General features: G+C 41.9%; 1 protein-coding gene across 1 annotated transcript in view; it reads right to left on the reverse strand.

Annotated features, from left to right (window-relative positions):
• LOC149286917 (uncharacterized) overlaps positions 1-21,311 on the reverse strand; it is a 62,035-nt gene that overhangs the window by 12,031 nt on the left and 28,693 nt on the right. The window contains 29 exon segments of the mRNA XM_089493701.1: positions 399-731; positions 2,528-2,687; positions 3,048-3,208; positions 3,328-3,410; positions 3,756-3,918; positions 4,485-4,696; positions 4,987-5,113; positions 5,820-5,965; positions 6,345-6,481; positions 7,739-7,886; positions 8,164-8,291; positions 8,860-9,005; positions 9,814-10,026; positions 11,256-11,455; positions 11,737-11,863; positions 12,144-12,368; positions 12,908-13,024; positions 13,247-13,392; positions 13,710-13,818; positions 13,965-14,133; positions 15,544-15,695; positions 16,118-16,282; positions 16,596-16,742; positions 17,161-17,381; positions 19,075-19,292; positions 19,614-19,717; positions 19,913-20,062; positions 20,387-20,611; positions 20,716-20,907. Coding sequence (XP_089349827.1) covers positions 399-731; positions 2,528-2,687; positions 3,048-3,208; positions 3,328-3,410; positions 3,756-3,918; positions 4,485-4,696; positions 4,987-5,113; positions 5,820-5,965; positions 6,345-6,481; positions 7,739-7,886; positions 8,164-8,291; positions 8,860-9,005; positions 9,814-10,026; positions 11,256-11,455; positions 11,737-11,863; positions 12,144-12,368; positions 12,908-13,024; positions 13,247-13,392; positions 13,710-13,818; positions 13,965-14,133; positions 15,544-15,695; positions 16,118-16,282; positions 16,596-16,742; positions 17,161-17,381; positions 19,075-19,292; positions 19,614-19,717; positions 19,913-20,062; positions 20,387-20,611; positions 20,716-20,907 — 4,824 coding nt within the window.

Consider the following 21,311-nt stretch of genomic DNA (forward strand, 5'->3'; position numbering starts at 1 on the left):
CATAATGCAAACTATTTTAAAGAACTCACAGGGAGAGGCAGATAAAATAAAGGATAAAGAACTGCATATTACGAATACATTCCATTTTATATAACATAAATTAGGTGTGACATAATCTCTTAATGTATTTAGCAATTATGTTAATGTAGATGAATAGAATGCTGACTTTACTCTTACAGAATTTAATTTAAATGTATTACATCTAATTCTTGGATAGAATTCTCATTAATGATTCCTAATACACAAAATATGTACCTTACAGATTAATTTGCATGATGTAAGGTGATTTTAAATGACCTGGGCAAGGTCAACTACAAAAAGTTTAGTTGCTACTGCATGCCGCCATCTTTATTTCTTAGCCCCACCCATCAGTGGACTTCAAGAAAAATGCTGAATACCTGCTTTTATCTGTGCGACTCCATGCACAATAACCACTACCAGGTCTCCGATATGTTCTAAGTACACTGCTGGTATGAACAAGACATTGTTCTGCCGGTTGTAATAAGACTTTCCAACCCATAACTCTTCCCTTTCATCCCAAATATCTGTCGTGGGTATCGTCTCTGCTATAAGAAGCTGTAATGGCTTTTTAATGCAGCTTTGGCAGAGGAGATGAAGGATGGCGCAGCCAAAGCGAAAGACAATGAGTTGGCGTGCCGACAGCTTGCTCGTATCCATGGGAACCAGGGCACCGCTGGTCACTGGCGTGGTCCCGATCTTCATATTTTTCCCTGGAAAACAGACAAGCCATGGAACAGGGGGGGTAATAGTCATTTAAAAAGCTTTTTCAATTTCTACTGCAGCAACCTATCAGTGGCTACGTTTAAATCACATGACAAGAGCAAATGATGAACTAGGAAGCATTCTCCATGATTAAAGAATTATTTAAACGGCTTCGGCATTCAAGAAGAGTAGGGATGAGGCTTCTTACTCTGCATTTAATTATGAAATGGCAGAACTGCACCTTTAATTTTGCATATTATGAGATTGGGTTTTATTTTTGTGTTGGGTCCAAATTAATAAAAAAAAAAACACTTAACAATTTAGGTGAACGGCTGACTTTGTGGAAGGCAGCAAAATAATTGCAAAATTCCGACTGTCCATTAGTTACCCTCGTCTGCTCGGACTTTTAATGCCTCTTTTATCTCTTCCAGGGTCCTGGTCAGAGGACTCGCCGTTAACAGCCTCTTCAGATCTGCCTCTCTGTATACGGTTGGCATAAAGAGCAGCGGCTGCAGGTGAAGCCCTGGGGAGAAGACAAATTATTTATTTATTATTATATCATTTAACTATAACTAACTATACTTACTATATTATTATTATTATTATTATTACATTGTAATCATTATGTTTGCATTCTCCTACTCCTCCTGACATCATCCAAAGCCATAACAAGGGTAATTCATACAAATTTCCCCTGTTTACCATGATTCTTCAGTGCAGATTCCATTGGAATCCTATTGTCAGCCCAAACAGGAAGTTGTAACCCACTTCCTGTTCTCTCCTTGCATTATTCAAGCTTGCGGGATGCAGATGGGAAGTACGCAATAGAGTTTTCCGGTGGCGACCCGGAGACCCAGAGAAGAGGCGCTTCTCCCGGAGCCTCCCGGTGTAACGTGTAGAGTTCCCAGACATGATCATCTTAACCATTCTAACGATTCCTTATTTCACTTACTTTCCAAGCAGCGTTCATTCCCGTGACCGAAATACAAGTTCTTGTTCTGGGTAAAAAACCCAAAAAACATTAAGTATAAATAACACACAGGGAATTTCTGAGACGCATCACAATAAACTAATAGAATTACTTCTGCAATGAATCTATATTAATTAATTAATTATATGGCTATTTGGAGGAATCGTTGCTTATACTGTTAACGTGGCACTAATTAGACATTCACATGCGCATTATTACCTGACTGGTTCCTTTGTTGCTGTCTGCACCTCCTCTGTGTTTTTGGGTCGGTTCTCCCTGACTTTTCTTTAATTTTTGTTCGGAACAAAGTTTCATCAACAGAACTTTGAGAACCTTCATTAGAGAAGCAGCTTCTTGCCAGAATAAACCTGTTTCCAAAAACCCAAATCATTGTCTTGTTAATTAGGGACTACCTACAATGCTGATGGGCAGCAGCCTGGGCCCTGACCTATCGTAGGGGCCCAGAGCAGCTGTGAGACCGCCATCATGTCACGTCTTAGACGGTTCTGGCAGATGTCCCTGCTGGCCGCTGCGCAGACCTCCACGGAAATCGCTAGGTGTCTTAGATGGATAGGCAGTAATTTTATGGTGGCACACATCCGAATTTGATGGGACAGGACCCAAAATAATTGGACTGTTGGCAGGTATGAATTTGTCTGGGGAGCACTGAGGGGGGGGCATACCACGGCGGTTGCCCAAGACCCCATTATTACAGTTTGTAGAGTCATTGGTTTGCAAAACTTGCAGAGTTAGATGTTTAATGATAATGGCACCTGACCAATGAAGAGCATCTCTTGTACTTGAATGACTTAATACACCCATCCCGGTAATCACCTTGCCCATGCGCTTGGAACTCTCCTCCGGGACTTGGGGTTGATTCTTCACTGCACTCCGAGGCAGCTCCGGTGCATGCGCTGTTCAAATCTCCTTCCAGAGGGATTTTTCTCCATTCCAAATCTTTGCAGCCACTAAAATCCAGGCCCTGCAACATGTCCTTAATATAGAAAAATAAGAAGAAATTATATTACTTGTACTGATAGACACAAAAAAGTGCGGATAATAATGTTTGGTTCTCACTCCTGATTGCCCCCCACCATGTTTACACGTCTTTTACTAAAACCTATTTCATTCATTACTTCATCTGCAGAAAGTGAATTCCACATCTTTACTGCTCTTACTGCATATATTTCTTTCCTTTTTTCTGCAATTTTTGTTTTGTCAAATCTCAAGAAGGGTTCGTGTATTCTCCACACGTCCCCTACCAAATTATTATTTAATATTAGCTACTTATGGGAACGACATGCATACAATATTTAACCCCGTCCTAAATGTGTGGTCAGTAAACAAATCGCACCTTCAGCACCTGAATCCTTTGTATAAAAGCCTTATAAAAAGTCAGAGTGTCATTCCTGTGCCTCCCAATTTGGGAAGTTAAATGAAGATTTTGGTCTTCCAGTTTATCAAATAACGTCCGTACGTTGAAGTCTTCCAAGTCCCGGACTGTGGCCCTCCGGTCTGTAAGATGACATTTCTCATGACCCAAGACGACGTTGACGTTATGACATTAGGAGACATGTTTATGTAAAGTTAGGTGTTGTTGGACCAAACAGAAGAATAACTAAACAATATATAACCTGTTCCATACGCCATCTCCTTTTTGCCGACATCTAATATCTCTCCGGAGCCACGACAGCCAAGATTTTCATAAAACTGTAGACTGAGCACGAGAAACAGGTGCAAAAATAGTTAAAAAAAGGAAAATCAGCACAATTACCTTATTTGTAAGCATACATAAAGTAACTGTTTCTGCAGGTCAGTGTTCCGAGCTAGAACGTCATGGAGAATAGAATAGGGGAGATCTCCCATTTCCTATTGGCTGATCCTTTTATCTCGCCTCGAGATGACGTATAGGAAGAACCCGTTGTTAACGCAAATATATACAATTTATATTAAAAAAGTATTTATTTCCCTGTTTTGTTGCGCGGAGATCAGGTTTGCCTTTTAACGGTTAACGCTACGAGTGCCATAAAAAAATAATTAATAAATCAATAGAATCGAGAACCTGTCTTTTGTCAGAACGTATTCTGGTGGGATATAAGGTTCTCCGAGGCTCCTCCAACGTGGCTTCCACGCTTTCATGGGGTTCGGGCTGTACCGTGACTGTCTGAAGACCACAGCTAATACCAGCAGCAGGATGATCAGCGAGAAGAGCAGAAGAAGAACACCTAAAAAAAAAAAGAGAATGATTGCCTAAAACCCCAAAATGCGGGTTGGCAGCTACCGGCCCCACGTCTGCCATTTAACTACATATACCATCATCCATCACGTATGCCGCTTTTACCCCAAATAAAGAGGACATTTGGAATATTTGTGCTAAAAAGCAGGGACCTCATTGCATCATATCTTCTGTACAATTTTCTGTATGATCACTTATTTTGTATTTGTATTATTTTTATATTATTCTTGTGCACGGAAAGCCAAATACATTTGGACAAATATTTCGTTTTGGTTTTGGGGGCATTCGTTTTCGGGCAATTCATTTGTTTTCAGTTCCGACGGAATTTAGAGGCTTTTTAAGTTTTACGGAAGGCAACGAAGCTCATCGCCGAACAAATGCATTAATGGACAACGGATATGTTGAGTCTTTTTGTTTGTTTTGTATTGTCTCTCCTCATTTTCGGAAACATATAAGCGGTCTGATGCCGGATTAACCAGTTGTTTAGGCAACGTTCTAAACATTCTAAACATTCTAAATCTGGACACTTTGTTGCTATCCGATCGAGGAGCTCACCAATGATCAGCCACCAGTTTGGCGCGAGGTTCAGTTTCGGATGATTCACAAACCCGTGTTTGACGAGCTGATACGGGGAAGACGGCTGCACGCGAGAAGCCACCGGGTCGCACTCCACATTCTGCGCTTTCACGGTCACAAAGAGCGAACGATCCTTAACTCCATTATCCACAAAAACGTAGGCGCCGGGATCCCCAAAGACGTGAGCAAACCTGGGCGAGAGCGATAAAACAACACAAACGAAAACGTGGCGCAGAGATTTAACCTTTTATAGTAAATGAACCTTAAACGCAGTGTATAGAGGAGGTGGCAGATAAGTGGAACAGCCTCCCAGCAGAAGTGGTAGAGGACAAACGTGATTAATTAGGTAGCTCATTCGCCGTGAGCCACTAAAGTGAGAAATAATATTCTCTAATTTTATGCATTTAATATTAGATAATTTACACGTTTTTACGATAGAATGTTATGCCTTAATACATCATCCCTGGCTTTAAGCACTTACCGTGAGATATTAATGTGGGTTTCTTTAATGAGGTGGTCAAGTCTTCTAAAGGGGCCGAAATCCCAGTGGGGGTTGGTGTTATACAGGTGATCCTTTTGATACAATGGGTAGTGGCTGGACGCTCGATCTGCAATATAATAACGAAATCTCAAACCCCAATTCTGCTCAGCCTAATACTAATAACGGCCCCAACGTCCTTATTACCCACCTTCTGTTACCCACATTTCTAATTACATATGTGACAAATTCTGAAAAAATAAAAAAATAATGTTCCCGTTTTATTCCAACGGGGGCGAAAAATTTAAAATACCTTTTGTGCGGAGATAATTGCCTTCTTTGTTATAAATACGGCTTTTTTTTGGCCCAGCGGCTTAATATTTATTTAAATTGCATGGGAATTAAACCTCTCTGTTATTTTATTGTGTACTCAATAGGCTGTAAATGTGTCAATTTGCACCTTAAATAACCGAAAAGACGTATTTTCATGGTGGTGTAAGGGAGAGAGGTGGCACGGCGCGTGGGATCTCCGTGGGAAATGTGTTTGGACATTTCTGCAGAAAGCAAGTTTCCAGAAAACAATAGAACTGAGATTTATAACCACAGCCCAATCGACTTTATAAAAAAAAAGAAGCAAATAGTTCTATTTTTGTTGACTATGAAAGTAACCTAGTGGAACAGCCTCCCAGCAGAGGTGGTAGAGGGTAATACAGTGAGGGTATTAAACATGCATGGGATAGACATACGGCTCCTGAATCTAAGACGAGACCAACGACTGATTAAGGTTTCTATTAATGCTTCTTTCTGAATGTCGCCATCACCAAGAAGATGCCCACCATTAGGACTGATACTCAGTTGAAAGAGTACGATGTCTCCCTGCTTCAAACATAAAATTGGGTTTGGGATCATTGGAGGAAATCGGAGATCCGTTGAAACCTCTTGTGATCTCCGAGGTGTTGGAAAAGACCAGGAACGTCCTAAAAATATATCAAGTACAATGATTTTGTTATGAATAGAATGGAAAACCTAATCAGAAGTGGCAACAAAGTAATGAAGTTATCCCTCCAGCTATTGTTAAGTTGCTGATTGCTGTTGATTGGTCGAGGAAGACTTTGTAAGAAGAAGGGACTTCAGGTCACGAGATGTTTAGAGGATTCTACCACCTGCTTTCTATCGATTGACTAATAAAAGCTGCGAGAAGGAGAGTTCAATTTTAAGAACTCTTAAACAATTAAAAATTGATAGATTTCTTTGTGTTACTAAGTTTCTCTCGAATGCCCACAACGGTTTCGATTTCTACTCGAGTTGGTTGCCTGATAACATTTAATAACTAAACATAAGTTCAGAATGTCTCTGTTTTGTTACCTGTTAAAAGTGCTTCAATGGCCTGCGTGCTGGAAAGTATGACGCCAAAAATTCCACTCGAGCCGAAGAGCACCAGGTGAACCCGCTTGCTGCTCCACACGTGGTCATCGGGGCCAAGAACATTTAACACCTCCTGGAAAGCACACAAATACCGGTGATGCAATAACGCACATTTCTAGCTGAGTATTACAGAAACAAACCCATATCAGCCTGGAAAAATGTTCATGTTTTTAGAAACCGGTGTACAGTTTGTACCCTGAGTGCCTTTTCTGTCTTGTTCTTCAAATCATGGAGAAATTCCAAGTACGGCTCTCCCTTATCAGGCATGGCGAGCATCGCGGGCATCTACAGTGGTCTCATCCATTTTTAAATGGCCCGACGAGGGCTTTAAAGGCCAGTTGGAACCTTGTGATTAATTGAAGCATCAGGAACAGTCTAGAACGTAGAACATCTTATTGGAGGGAAAGATTGGGCTTATTGGGAGGCTTTTTTGCCAAACCCGAGAGCTGCAAAAAACCCCAGCTGTTTGTGCTCAATTTAAATGACTTTTCATCCTGCTTTCAGAACACACATTCCAGGGTAAAGACGGATAAAAAAGGAGTAAACGTGTTTTTTTTTCATATTTCTAGAAGGAATTTGTATTTGCCGTCAGGCATTCTCATTATTGTAAAGTCAAAATATTTTTTTATAGTGTAACAAATACAACACAGATACCTTATCTTCAGCACTATTCTTTTGTGTTTAAATTCGGATTTAAAAAAAAATGAATTGGTCATTCCGGCCCTGGGACCTCTAAGAAACTACTTGCCGTACCAATTATATTTTGTAATTTTTATAGAAATAAAAGGTGCTCTGTGTAGCCCGGTACAAACATGTGTTTTACATAAAAGGTTCTGTTTTAACCCTTTCTATTCATGTTAACGGGAACACTGAACCGCCTGGTATACAGGGATCTCCAAAGAAATACATTATTCTCTGGGTAATCTTGTCTCTAAATACTGGATTTTCAGCTGTTCTTTGCTCCAAAACCCCTTTTTGATAAATAACCACGCTTCATACGTCTCAGCTCGGAACCTTTATGAAAGTTCTACAACGGAATCATCCAGCGTGTACGCGAGGGAACGGCTCCGCCTAGAGGGCTAAAAGGGTATCACAGGTATTGTCACGGAAATCGAGGGTCAGCGAGTTGACTGGCTCACTATTTTCGCCCAAAAGGGTCCGTTTTAATTGCCTCTTTCTAGACAGACGTGATTAAAAGTAACAGCTTCAAGGACGCAACAAGTTAGAAATAATAATGAGAAAGGAACGCAGGCACTCCGTAGGCAATTAAGCCTTCTTTCCGCATGTTACGAGGCCATGTAATGAAGGAATTGTTGGGTTCTGTAAATACCAGTTTTCTGCTCCTCCTCAGCTCCGGTTCCTCGATCTGTAACAGAAACTGTTTGTTGGAACCAAAACTCATGGATATTCGGGGCACCTTCGCTAAGCAGGAGCGGTCACAGATTTCTTCAGCCGAAACGTACTGTGTGCAGTGGCACCTGAAGACAAAAATATTCTTTAAATACAGAAAAATATTTCAGATTCCTTCTGAATGATTATTTTTATTCATATAATTAATGTATCTGGGAATTTTCCTGGTTTATTTTAGTTTTTTTACTCCAATCTCAGGGTCTAGGGGTGACTGCTATATCACACCCGGAATCCCTGCTTGAAAACGGGTGACTTCAAGCCATCCAATATTGTTTGATAAAACGATGACATTGGTAGATTTAGAGAGATTTAAGGCTTATGCCATGAAAGCGGAGCTGGACGTACATTCCAAGTTCAGGGCTGAGTTCCCCACCCTGCAGGCCGCAGAACGGGGTGCAGTCGTAACGCTCCGGCGAAACGCACTTCCTTGTAGACGCCAAACGCGCTTCACCGGCGACGCACCGTTCTTCCACCTACACCAAAATATATTGATAATATTATATTACTATTTATTATTTATTAACAAGCTAGCCAGGTTCTGGCTGTTTTCTTTGTACAGCGCTACAGACTATGTTGACACTTTAAAATCCTAATAATATTAATATAATTATAAGACTTTTTGGGTTCATTTCAAGGTGATGACCTAGCGCATGGTTTGCATTCCCTTGCGTAAAATCCCGTAGACCCCTCTACTTGCTGTGGGATTCTTCTCTTTCTCTCCCATCCCCCCCATCTCTGCGCCAATTCCGTACCATTTCAAATAAACATTTTTTTTTTTATTTGATGCTACTTTTAAGGAATAAAAAAAAAAAAAACATAAAAAGTGATGACTCCTTTTTTCCTAAAAAGTATTTTTTAAATGTTATTATTTATTATTTTTTGGAGAATTGTTTTTAAAGTTTACGAAGTTTTTAATTTTGGGGGTTACCCGGGAAACCTTCCTTTTCGAAATAATACAAATTATACATTGCAATTAAATTTGTATGATGTATTCATGGTAAAGACGTTCTCAGACCTTCCATCCGAAATGTTTTTTTTTACCCGCGGTTGGCAGTCCTGGTCGCTGTTGCCATGCGATTGATTTAATTCTCTGTCGTCATAGAACACAAAACCGGTTTGACAAATGCAAGAGCCGTCCGATTCCTGAAAGGCGCGATTCAGGCCACGGCAAACGCAGCTCCTGGCACCTTAGGGATGTTTTACGTGGAAATGAACCATAAATCCATGGGCGGCAATTAAAAATACAAAGATTTTCATTGATTAAATACTGTATATAATTAACGAACAGCCAGGGAATAAATAAATACGAACCAGTAAATAAACAGGAATTTTTTAAATATATTATTAAATGTTTTAATGTATTACTAGGATTATAACAATATCTCAAAGTGCTAAATGTTAACTTAGGCTAAGGATGATAGGAATTGTAGTACAATAACTGTGGGGTAGAAGGCTGCTCATGCTTGCTTCTTATAGTTTCTAAACATGGATTTTCCATGTAAATTTATTATTTTCTGCTTTTTTCTTAATAGAATTCTTTAAAAGCTCTTTTCTTTCCTATTTTGCTAAAAACAGAAGCTCTGTGAACTACCATATAATTAGGAATGTCAACCCCATGTCATTTAAACATCTAGAGCCTATCCAGAAAAAAACAAATTAGTCTGCAGTCATATGGCAGGAGGAAACGTCACATATTGGTTAAAAAGCTCTGTTGCCATAGCAGCAGAAAAATGTGTTGTTGTTTTTTTAACCTTAAGAAAAGGTAAAATAACAGTATTTTATCTGGGTGGAAGCAAAGCTTTAACATGAATATGTGTAAACAATGTTTTAAATTCATATCATACCCATTGTACAGCGCTGTGGAATATGATGGCGCTATATAAAGCAATAAGTAATAATAACGTTGGGGATTTAATAATTAAATGTTGTCATTTTGATTTATAAACATTACATTTTCTGGCATATATATACAGCAGATTGAATCATTTGACCAACCTGACGATGAGTACGAGGAGCTTCCGCAGGAGAAACAAGCCACCTGGCCGAACAAGTGGTTGTAGGTCCCAGGGGGGCAGGGGTGGCAGTCTCCAGGATCCTGCGCATGAGTGCCATTGCCGTATGTTCCCGGCGGACAGGGGACTGGTGACTCGGCACGGGCTGGACAGTAATAGCCAGCTTGGCATGGATGCATCTTATAATCCTCCACACCTGGTAAGAGCATTGAGAGTGAGTTGAGCCATACATTACAATAAGGGCAATATGTATAGATCAAATTATACCCAGTGCGTGTGTGGCCACTGGTCAGATATGGCGTCAGACGGATGCTGGCCTTAAAGTAACAGCGCTACATCGTTATCGTCAGTGAAGCCCTGATTGGGTCCCACGTGATAAGTGATCATATTGAGTCAATTCTCTAAGTCCCGGGGACTTATGAGTCATACATTTAACATATTCGTACATTCTATGCATGTATCTATATGTATTTCTATGAATTACTACGCATTTCTATATTTAAGATGTTTATGTTGTCAACGTTTCTAATAAAAAAAATGGTCTTTATGACTTTTAAAAAGATCTATACGCAGAATGGGTTAATTTGCTGAGATGAAAGCGTTTTTTTCCCTTTTTGCGCAGTTCAAACTAAAACGGCTTCACTCAAAAGCGCGTCTTTTTGAAACACCTGTCTCGTTATCTGCTAACGAGCTGTTTACACTCCGTATGAAATGACGCCTTCCACCCGCGTAAGATTTTAATTAGAAATCCCACTTTTCCGCTATTAGCAGAAGATATGCGTTTATTTGTATCGGGAACTCGGATGTCAGCCACGCAAATGCCGCTGGCCGAGGGTTAGCGGTCTCCTGGCGAAGCCGCTTTGTGCTTTAAATTTAGAAATACTCGACATTCTTCTGATCTTTTGAGAACTAATTCCCGATAAACGAGCTGGAAATATTCCATAGCAACGGGGTTACATTGTATCTAACAGCAGGCGAACCTATAGGTGACATACAGTACGGGAGTTCTTTTCTTGTTGAGCTAATCGGTTTCTCGCTCTAACGCTCCCGCAGTCGAGCGCCTAGAGTCGAGCGTTAATTTAGATGGGGAATATATGAGTTGGATTTTTGCCATTTTTGGCCAACTCGCATGCGCTCTGATCTTAGTGAATAGACCTGCCCGTCCTCGGGTGGTTTGGTAGCACAGATCCCGTTCCCCACTCGGAAATACATTCACTGACATTAGAATTGGGACCCAGGCAACAGAATGCAGGCATCTGGGCAATAAGGCATTGTTTGACCCTCATTACTCATCCTACTGGGGGGGTGTAAGACCCTCTGGGTTTCTGCCCTGTTGTTACAGTTTGTGTGACCCCCAGTCACCAGGGGCCCAGATTTCTCTGGTTTGACTACTTGCTTTCAAGAGGAGCCTCATAAAAAATTTACCATGGGGGCAATTATATCCGGCCGGACAGGGCAGGCAGAGAACCTCCGTGGTGTCGCTTGCACGATGGGTCCCAGCCTCGCAGCTTCTGCACGACGTCTCCGCCGAGTCGCGGAGGGCTGGTGCCGGAACAGCCGTACTGCCCCCGGTGCACGTCAGCCTGCGCAGACTTCCAGGAGGGCAGTAATAAGGGAAAGCGCATCTGCCCCAAGAAAGTGATGGAGTTACTAATACTGCCAATTGTTAACATGCCGAAAAAAAAATAGCTGACCGAGACCTAATTTCGGATTCATATGCCTTTCTGTGAATATTCAAAATTCAACACCCAATTTGGCTTCAAATGACAAATTTTAACTTAAAAATGAGAACCACAGGCACGTGAATGCTGTAGGCAGGAGAGCTTACATGCCTTGTCCAAAATCTTAAATCTGTATACAGGTCTGGAACACGGTAAAGTTCGATGTTTTTCTGCTCCATACTCACAGCTGTTGGCTGGCATTATACGTGGATGACCCTTCTGGGCAGAAATACCCACCGGGGCAAATCGGAGGCGTCCCGGTCCTGGGGGGACAGTAGGACCCGACCCGGCAAAGCGTTTCTGTGATAGAACCTGTCCAAATAACACAAAATAGTTGGAATCGGAAGGGCAACCTGCATGCGCAGAATGCTTCTCACATTATCAATGGACCCTTAATGCTTTGAAAAAATGTGGTTTACAAAAAAAATGCTAAATTACAATGGGTTAGAGGTTTAACCCTTCCACGAGGATTCCCAACACATTGATACCTCTCACGAGAGATGCTAACTGGTATCGGTAAACTTGCTGTTTTTGCTGGAGTCGATCCTTCACCGGGATAAAAAAAATTGTTCCGCGCCCCGTAGCCACTCACCGAGTGGGCACTCATAGCCAGCTCTGCAGGGGATTCCCATAACGTTAGGCTGCTGAGCGCTGGTGGGGTCTGGGCAGTAATATCCTTCGGGGCACAATTCACAGTCCTGCAGGGAAGATGCCCCAGGGCTTGGTCTCCGGGTGCCAGCCGGACAGGGCACAGGGTGACCCAGCCCCGAACACCAGTGGCCCGGAGGGCACGGATAGTCCTCATATCTTACCGTGCCTAAAATACAGAATTCACCATAAAGATATTATACATCCCACGGGATCAAGGAAACCTTAATTAGTAATAAATCTGCGCTTTTTGGACGCATTGGGTGAGAAATTAACTGATTACCTGGGCAGGAGGAGGAGGTTCAGACTTAACAATGTTTCTCCTTGTCGCTTCTGATACCTACCTGGCATTCTGCAGTGGTACCCAGGAGGGCACGGGTGGCAATCCCCAGGGCTCTCCGCTCCAGGAAGGCTCCGATAGGTTTGGGCAGGACATTTCTGCGGCCCCGCTCTTTGACTGGGGTTGGTCTGATTGATTCCGCTGCAGAAGTGTCCCACGGGACATGGAAGTGGCAATGGACTCCCTATGGAAAACAGGTATTGCAGTTCGTATTCCACCGAGATCGTGACCGCCCCAAGACCCCAACCTGCAAAGTAAACCTTTCTCCGGGAATGTTATAGATACAAGTACATTCACCGCGGGGGGCTTCGCTACAAGGGGTGACACTGAAAGCGATAAGTGTTGAAATTTAAGTCCACCTTCTCTACACCAATGTCCGAGAGGGCACGGCAGGCAATCGTCTCTGTGTCTCGCTCCCGGAGAGGTCCTCAAAGTGTTGGCTGGGCATGGATTGGGTAATACGGTGCCCTCTTGACAGTAGAAACCTTAGAGGGAAAAGAACGTTAAAGTTCCGGTGAGCTTTACATCGAGCAAAAAAAACATGAAATGTATCTTTCCCAAAATTCCGCACATTTTATGGCAGGAGAGCTAAAAAAAAGAATTTCCTGATGACTGAATCTCCAACTGGATGACGGTCAGAGATCCCTCACAGCGCTCATTAGAATGGACCAGGCTGGTTGACCGTAACACGTGACCCCATGGTTTACCTGGTGGGCAGATCCCAGCGCACATCTGACCCCAGTTACAATTGCTTAACGAGCTTCGACTATAATTTTGCCCAAACGGCATATATTCCGAGCTGCCTCCCAAGCAGAAATGGCCGGCTGCGCATGACCCCTGGAGTTTTCCACCCCTGTGAAAAAACAAAATATATGGAAAGTTGGAAACCTAGTTAAGCAACAGATGGGAAAAACCTGGAGGTTCATCATTTAAAGGCATTGAAGACTCCTACAATTAAACTTTGTGCATTAGAAGTAGGCTTTGCTTCTGAGAACATCTCTTTCTTGCTTCTATTTCATCCTAAGGATCTCAGCGTATGTAAAACCCTCACCCCGAGCTAAATCTGCCCCCGTGTTGTATTATAAGAAAAAACACTGACATCATTGTAAGTCCATGCATTTGGTCCTCCTATCACAAGTGTTTTTGTGGCATATCATTTAATATCCTTGCCTGCAGTATTTCCCGGGCGGACACGGCAGGCAGTCTCCCTTTTCCCGGAGGCCGTTCATATCCGCGGGAGTGAAGGTCCCGTTAGGACAAGGAGAGGGGACGAGAGCACCTAGCAAACAAAGCGTCATCACAAACTGATATCCCAGCTTAATTATTATTTTTTTTAATAAAAAAAACAAAACAAGATTCCACAAATAGCACTCAAGAGTATCTCAAATTTAAGATGCCTTTCCACTGAATTTGCTCTACACATACCGGCAGGGCAGTAAGAATGGGGAGGGCATTTCTGTGGATCACCAGCTATGGCCTCGTGGCAGAAGAACCCCGGCTGGCATAAGACGCAGGAACGAGAACCGCTGTTTGGCTGGAACTGCCCGGTGGGGCAAGGAGTTGGATAGGAGGCGCCGGCCGGGCAGAAATGTCCCTAAAGACAGAGGCGATATTATAAAATAAATAATATTTTAACTTGTTACTCGGGTTATGTTGCTCAGTACAGAGAATCGATTACAATGTAATCATATTTTTTCTTATTTATAATATTAGTGTAGCCATAATGGCAGAAGAGTCAAGATGTTCGGAGCTTCCTTGTGTTTAACCCCTTAATGACAAAGCCCGTACAAAATGCATTGTTTTCAATGGGTTTAGGGACCGCCCATTGTCCTTAAGGGGTTAATGCTTAGGTTAAAATGATCGATGTAATAAAATGCCCCCTCTTGTTGGTAGGAATACACCTGCCCCATGGGTGTCAAAGATCTCCTGCACCTTGCGAGGTCTGGACCCTGAAACCTCCCATCCCATGTATAAGACGGGACCCCATAAATAAGAAGAGCTTCCTCAATGGTCTAAGACCCCTCACCAATTTTCACAAAGCTCCTCTGGAGCGAAACGCGTTAGGCCGACTGTCTTTTCGGCCGGCTGGTACGTTCTTTTTCTTTATCTTTATTTTTTGGAGTTACTTTTTACGAATTTTAATTGAAGATTGGAATAAAGGAATTATTACTTTTAGCTATAAACTGTTTGACTTCTCATTCTCATGGAGTGCCAGTGCTTTCAATTTTGAGACAGTGGTCCTACTCTACAACAAAGGCTGACGGATACCGGCCATGTAAGAAGCTCAACAACGTATTTATTTATTCCTTTTTTAATTAAGAATCATGAAAAGTATTCATTAATATAAAACATTCACGTCACTATGTAAACCAATGGCTGTAGCATTTGTCGTCTTATCGATGTATCGGATACTCTTTCTTCTGAGGGATTTCGCAATACATTTACGCAATGGTTTCGCAATCTGATATTATTGTATCGATTGTGTTTGGGCGCGTCCTGAAGTTTATACAGACGGGATAAATACGGGAAACTCCTTGCTTTGTGCGAAGGGTGGAATGGAGCTTCACGGGATAATTTCAGACAAACTGAATATCCATTGAGTTACGCGGTCATCCTGTCCCGTGATTGATCTTTCAGTGGAATGGGGGAAAGATCAAGCACTTGGAACATTGTTACAGGTCCAGTTTCCTACTAGCTGTGGTTAATATGGTACGCAATGGTCTGAAAGAATAGATTGCATCAGAAGATGCCCCAGACCAGCAGGGTTTGTGTCCCTCTTAGTGTCCCAAACCCCTGATGCCCTTCTCTCCCCCCCTGATGCCCCTTTTTTCTAGGAGGTCAGAATGTTTGCTGGGTATGAGGGGATCGCAGGGTTCTACAGCCCTAAAATCCGCGATAATGTGTATAGAAACATCAGGAAACGGCTTTATAAATTGTTATTATTATTTTTCTAAATGCCCCACATTATTCTGATCATATCAGCAGATATAACGCCTTATGTTACCTTGGGACAAAGGATTGCGTTGGGGCTGATGGAGTTAAAGTCCGCAGGGCAGTAAAATCCTGCGGCACACTCCCCAGTGGGTGAACTCAAACCGACGGCGGCACAGAAGTGTCCGGCATAACACGGCACACAGCTCTCCATGGAATCGCCACCTGCAGCACCCAAAGCACAGAGAGAACGGATCCATCACGGTGGGTCGCAATATTCAGTGCCAAGAGGAATCTACTCGTTCAAAGCAATAAAATAATCAGTCGTTGGTCTCGTCTTAGATTCAGGAGCCGTATGTCTATCCCATGCATGTTTAATACCCTCACTGTATTACCCTCTACCACTTCTGCTGGGAGGCTGTTCCACTTATCTACCACCCTCTCTTCCTTCCATCACACCCGAGCCTCTGGTTTTGGAACACCTGGCCATTAGCGTCTAGGAACCCAAGGATTTAACCCAAGGATTAACACAAAAACCCGGCGGCGTATGAACCTGTCATGCACACTTATGAGACTTAACAGTTACAATGAGAGCCACAGAAAATAGTCACAGTCCTAAAGTTTTCAGGAATTATTTTCTCGCCCACCTGTATTGTTTTTTAGGGTACCCTGCGGACAGGGCTTTGGAGACTGTGTTCCTTCTGGACAGTAATGACCTGGGGGACACGGCCCATTTAGTGGAAATCGGGCTGTTTTCTGGGGGATGTAGTCAGCTGCTTCGCCTTCACAGAAATATCCGGCCGTGCATGGACCTGCGGAGAACCCAACGTGACTCCTACTGTCTTGGAACTCTATACGTCTCTTAGGTACAAAGACCTGAAATGGTCACAAGGAGATGTGAGATCTGTTTATACCTCATCAAATGGATGTAAAATTATCTGATGATCTGTCTGCAGACAAAGCTAAAAGTACTTTTGAGAAAATAAAGCTTCTAAAATTCAAGAAACTCCAAATCTTGAAGGAAATCAGCCAATAATTTTTTTTTTCTATCATAAATAAGTAACAGGATTTGTTTGTACGAAAGCCACATTATCATGACTTTTATTGCAAGTTCTAGGCACTTACCATCAGGTTCCTGGTTTGCCTCCCCATGGCAATATCTCCCGGCTGGGCATTCCTGGCAAGACGCAGATGAAAGAGCCCCGGGTTGGGGATTAAACGTACCCTCCGGGCAAGGAACTGGAGCAGCAGCCATGGCTGGACAGTAATGGCCTGTGAAGAAGACACAGTAATAATAACATTGTATTCTTCTATAGAATCTTCTACATCTCACAAAGTTTACTGAGCTGGAATTACAGGTTCTGCGACCATGTGACTGGTTGAGCATTATATTAGTTCTACTCCAAAACGTTGACTTGATTGTCTAATTTACTCAAGTGAGTGAGAGCATGAGTGTGTATTTCGTTTCTGAAAAAAATAAAAAAACACTTAAAATTTTGTCAGAAAGGGGAAGAAATGAAATTCGTTGTCCAAGGTAGAACGAACCAAAAAGGAAACCAAAAAAATTGTACGAATTGTTTTTAGTCTATGTGCGCAAGTTTACATTTCCACCCAAGCCAAGCCGGTGAATACTGGCATTAAATGTGTGCCACATACCCTGCTAAACCGCTTTACTAGTGTTCAGTATTACCTGGTGGGCAGCTGGCCGGCTCCACCATAGACGCGCGCGGACAGCTGCTTCCATCGGGGCATGGGAGGCAAGTGGTTGCCCCAGGCATGGGGCTGAAGGTGCCCGGTGCACAGGGTAACTCTGTAATGGACCCACTTGGACAGTAAAATCCAACCGGACATTGATAGCCATGAATGCCATCAGAAGGACAAGGAACAGAGCTTCCTTCCTTACAGACGTACCTGGAAAAAAAGACCAATCAATCTATCAATAAATATACACCGTGCACTTTTACCAATACCGGACTTATTTATTAAAATATTACCTCCTAACATCAAATAAATGCTAAGAAAAAAACCATGTTGGCTTCTAACTAAAATGCTTATTTTTGGGATCATTTTGAGATTTTAAAGTTTCTTTTCTTGATTTGAAATATATTTTATTCTCCCGGAATGTGTTTGATGTCTAAACATATATTTGCGTAAAATGTTTTTTGTTTTTTTTTCTATTTTAATTGTTGAATAAATCCATGTGCCCTTTGAGCTCTTCCCAGGGTTCTCGATGCCCTAGGGTACAATTACTTGAGGGCTGGAACTCTAAGGGATTCCGCATCTTTACTGCCCTCACTGTAGATCGTTACTCCCTTGGCTACAGGGAAATCCACCATTCTGCTTTTTGAAGACGATCTTGCATAAAATGCCCCGTTATTGCCCTCGAATATAAACCAATCACCACCCCTTGCTTTCCCAAGCTCTAAAATCTAACTGACGTGCTTATCACGTTCTTCATATGTATATAATTCCTTTTATTAATCCTGTTTTCCTGACTTCCTTCCGCATAACTTGCCTTCTACAGACGAGTAACATTGTATTCATAGTAGATGTGACTGAAATAAAATCTAATAAAAATGTTGCAATAAAATATTAATATTGTTTTTGAATTAAATAAAACATTTTATTCAAAGCTTAGTGTTAGAAAATGAAACCTCTTGATCTTTTTTTTTTTTTTTTTAACATGAAGCTTGGAAATAAATCACATAATCATCGGTTTATTTTAAAGGTAAGAGCGTCACCATGTGCCGCTTTTTGCTACTGCATGCCGCTTGCCAGCATTCAACATTAAGTCTCAGCCGAACTACAACTCTCATGATCCTCATTAAGCATTCATGCGTGAATTATAAGTTTTCTGGTTTAAAAACAACTAAAGGCCATCATCTTGGGAAATGACCCGTAGCGCTGTTGGGTGGAAAGCTCAAAATAGTGGGTTTATGTCTAATTTTTGTGTAAAGTGATAAAGCGGAGCAGTCACCATAGCAACCATTGTAACATTACAGCTTACAGGAAAACTGTAAATTGCTGGTGATCTTTGATAGTTGCTTGGTATGTTTGTATTGTATGTATCTAAATCCATCACCTTCCCGAATTTCTACCGATTCTTCCTGCTTTTGATCCAAAAAAGGGAAACCATAACCTAATTTAAGCTATTTTTTCCAACGTTGCCACCTAGGGGGAGAAATTCTTTCTTGACTTCAAAAGACGATCAGAATTCTCCTCGGATCGAGAAGCTCTTAAATATTTATGTTTATTCCATCATTTATACCCCTGCATGTTCTGCTTTTGTAAAAAAAAAATGTGATTAGAGCTGAGCGAGAAGTCAGATGGGTTTCACAGAAGAACCGTGAATATTGTGAGATTTTGCCCCTTTTTGCAGTAACTCCCCCCAGGAATCATGATATTAATAATGTCTCGATTTACTTAGTATTGTGACGTAAGCGTGATGTCACGTGGAGTAAATGTCATGGTGCGCTTGGTGTAACTGGCCACAGGACCTGGGAACGTTATTTTTTCGGGGTGGCGGAACCTGGCACCTTCCCAATCGCCTCTGGCTACGATCTTCTCTTTATCTATCTATGTAATCTATATCCTTTCCACTCACCCCGCGGAGCATGGCGAAGCTTGCGAGAGGTCAGACAGTCCGGCCTGCGCACAGTAATGTCCGGCCGGGCAGGGCTGACACTCCTCATATGAGCTGAGCCCCGAAGCCATGGAGTAAAACCCAAGGGGGCAAGGAACTGGTGCTTGGGTACCATTTGGGCAATAATGCCCCGCTGGGCATATGTCGTTGTGGGGCAATGAATGATCACTAGGGGGCACCTGAAATTTAAACAAATGACATTGTTTCAAAATCAAGCTTTATTTAAATATCCAAAGAAGGGACTTCTGGGTGTTGAAAGAATGTCTATCTCAATCTTCGAACGTCTTCTATGGGTCCAATATGACAATATCCTTTTTTTTTGCATTCAAATAAGATTTAATTCTGATGTTTTATATAAAAAGGCTTTTTATGAGCATATCTACAACCAGTGTATCTAAATTACAATACTTTGTAACCATGCAACAGGCATTTTTTTTTTACAGAAGCTATATGATTAAATATAATATTAATAAATGTAACGAATATATATGTTTTGTTACCCTTGGATTGATCGGGGTAGGATTTATAGCCCCCTGTGAACAGTAATAACCCGCATGGCAGTATCCGGTGGGTTTATTGAGTCCCTCTGAGGAGCAGAACATTCCTGGAATAAAAGAAAGACCAGAATAACAAATAAAAAAAAAATATTTATCAATTGTGAAATGGACAGGTAATTCTGTAATATTAAGAACATCGATTGCCTCTGATGATAGAGCGCTATCATATTCTAATACAAATATTTATTTTATCTGTATTAAAATATTACAATCGGCTATTAATCCGGTTCTTATGCTCTCACCAGCTGGGCACGGCTCACAATCCGATTTACTCGACGCTCCGGTCTTCGGTCCGTAGGTCCCCGGTGGGCATGGGTACCGGGTGATAAAACTGGCACCAGGTGGGCAGTAATGGCCAGCAGGACAGATTTTGGGCATCGTTACCCCTGAGTCTGGAAAAAAAATAATATCAGATAAAGAGACCCATCTGTAAATCAGTGAATATATATATATTATATATATTTTATCATTCTGAAAAGACCTTTGAAAACATACAAAGTGTATAACTTATAAACTGTGTTTTATTTCACGTGACGGAAGTATTCTATTGGTCCTGGATTTTATCGTTTAGTATAATTCATTTTTTGTGTGTGTTTTTTTATATGGATTTAAAAGAAACAATGTATATAAATATGAAGATGTAGATACAATGTTTTCACTTTCCTTTTTCTTCTTCTGTGTAAAACAAAGTTGGTCGGTAGATAAAAAGGACTCACTGGCATTGCTTGGCGAGCAGTAGAATCCCGCAGGACAGGCGATACACATCTCCCTCCCTTCCTGTGATTGGTACATTCCGCTCTCACATGGCGTTGGGGCAGTGGAGCCCATGGGGCAGAAAGAGCCACTGGGGCAGCGGAAAGCAGAGGGCCGCGGGGAGATTTGACCGGGAGGGCAAAAGAATCCAGGAGAACAAAGACCTTGCCAAGTGGCCCGACCGGTACCTTAAAATAAAATATATTAAAGAATTGTTAATAAGAAAAAAGGGCTATTATATTATTAGAGCGCCGGGAAAAAATGGTGGCATGGACTGCCGAGAGCCACACACCATTGCAGAAGTACCCGGCTGGGCATGGTTGGCAATCCTCGGGTCCTTTACTTCCGCTGAAAGGAGCGTAGCTGCCGCTGTCGCACGGACGGGGGGATTCTGTGCCCCGGGGGCAGTAGAATCCAGGAGGGCAAAGCTTCGGATCAGGTCTCGATGAAAGAGAGTCACAGAAGTAACCAGCCCAGCAGTCTCCTACGGGCAAACAGAATGTGTTTCATTCGGCATCCCTTCTCGCTTTATTTATTTAGTAGAAAAGTAAGAAAATAATACTCACGGAGTTGCAGTTCTATGAAATTTGAAACAACTATTGATCTATATATATAATCACAGATTATTTTGGCAGAGACAGAACAGATAGGTTTAGTCCCTCAAGGTTCACGACCAAAAACAATTATTCAGAAAAAATACCAGTTTTATCGTAACCTCTACCTGATACTTTTAATAACAACAATTAGCTAATTCCATAAACTCATCGTCATCGGAGTGACACAAAGTTACACATAAATGTATCACGAGTCCCACCAGAAACAAAGCGCTTTGCCATGGAGAATCCCTAAAAAGTATTTTTTTCCCCCTTTCTGTTGCAGGAGATATTA

Source organism: Sceloporus occidentalis, unplaced genomic scaffold, assembly GCF_023333645.1.
Source record: "Sceloporus occidentalis isolate IW3139 unplaced genomic scaffold, rSceOcc1.0.p SCAF_66, whole genome shotgun sequence".
NCBI lineage: Eukaryota > Metazoa > Chordata > Lepidosauria > Squamata > Phrynosomatidae > Sceloporus > Sceloporus occidentalis.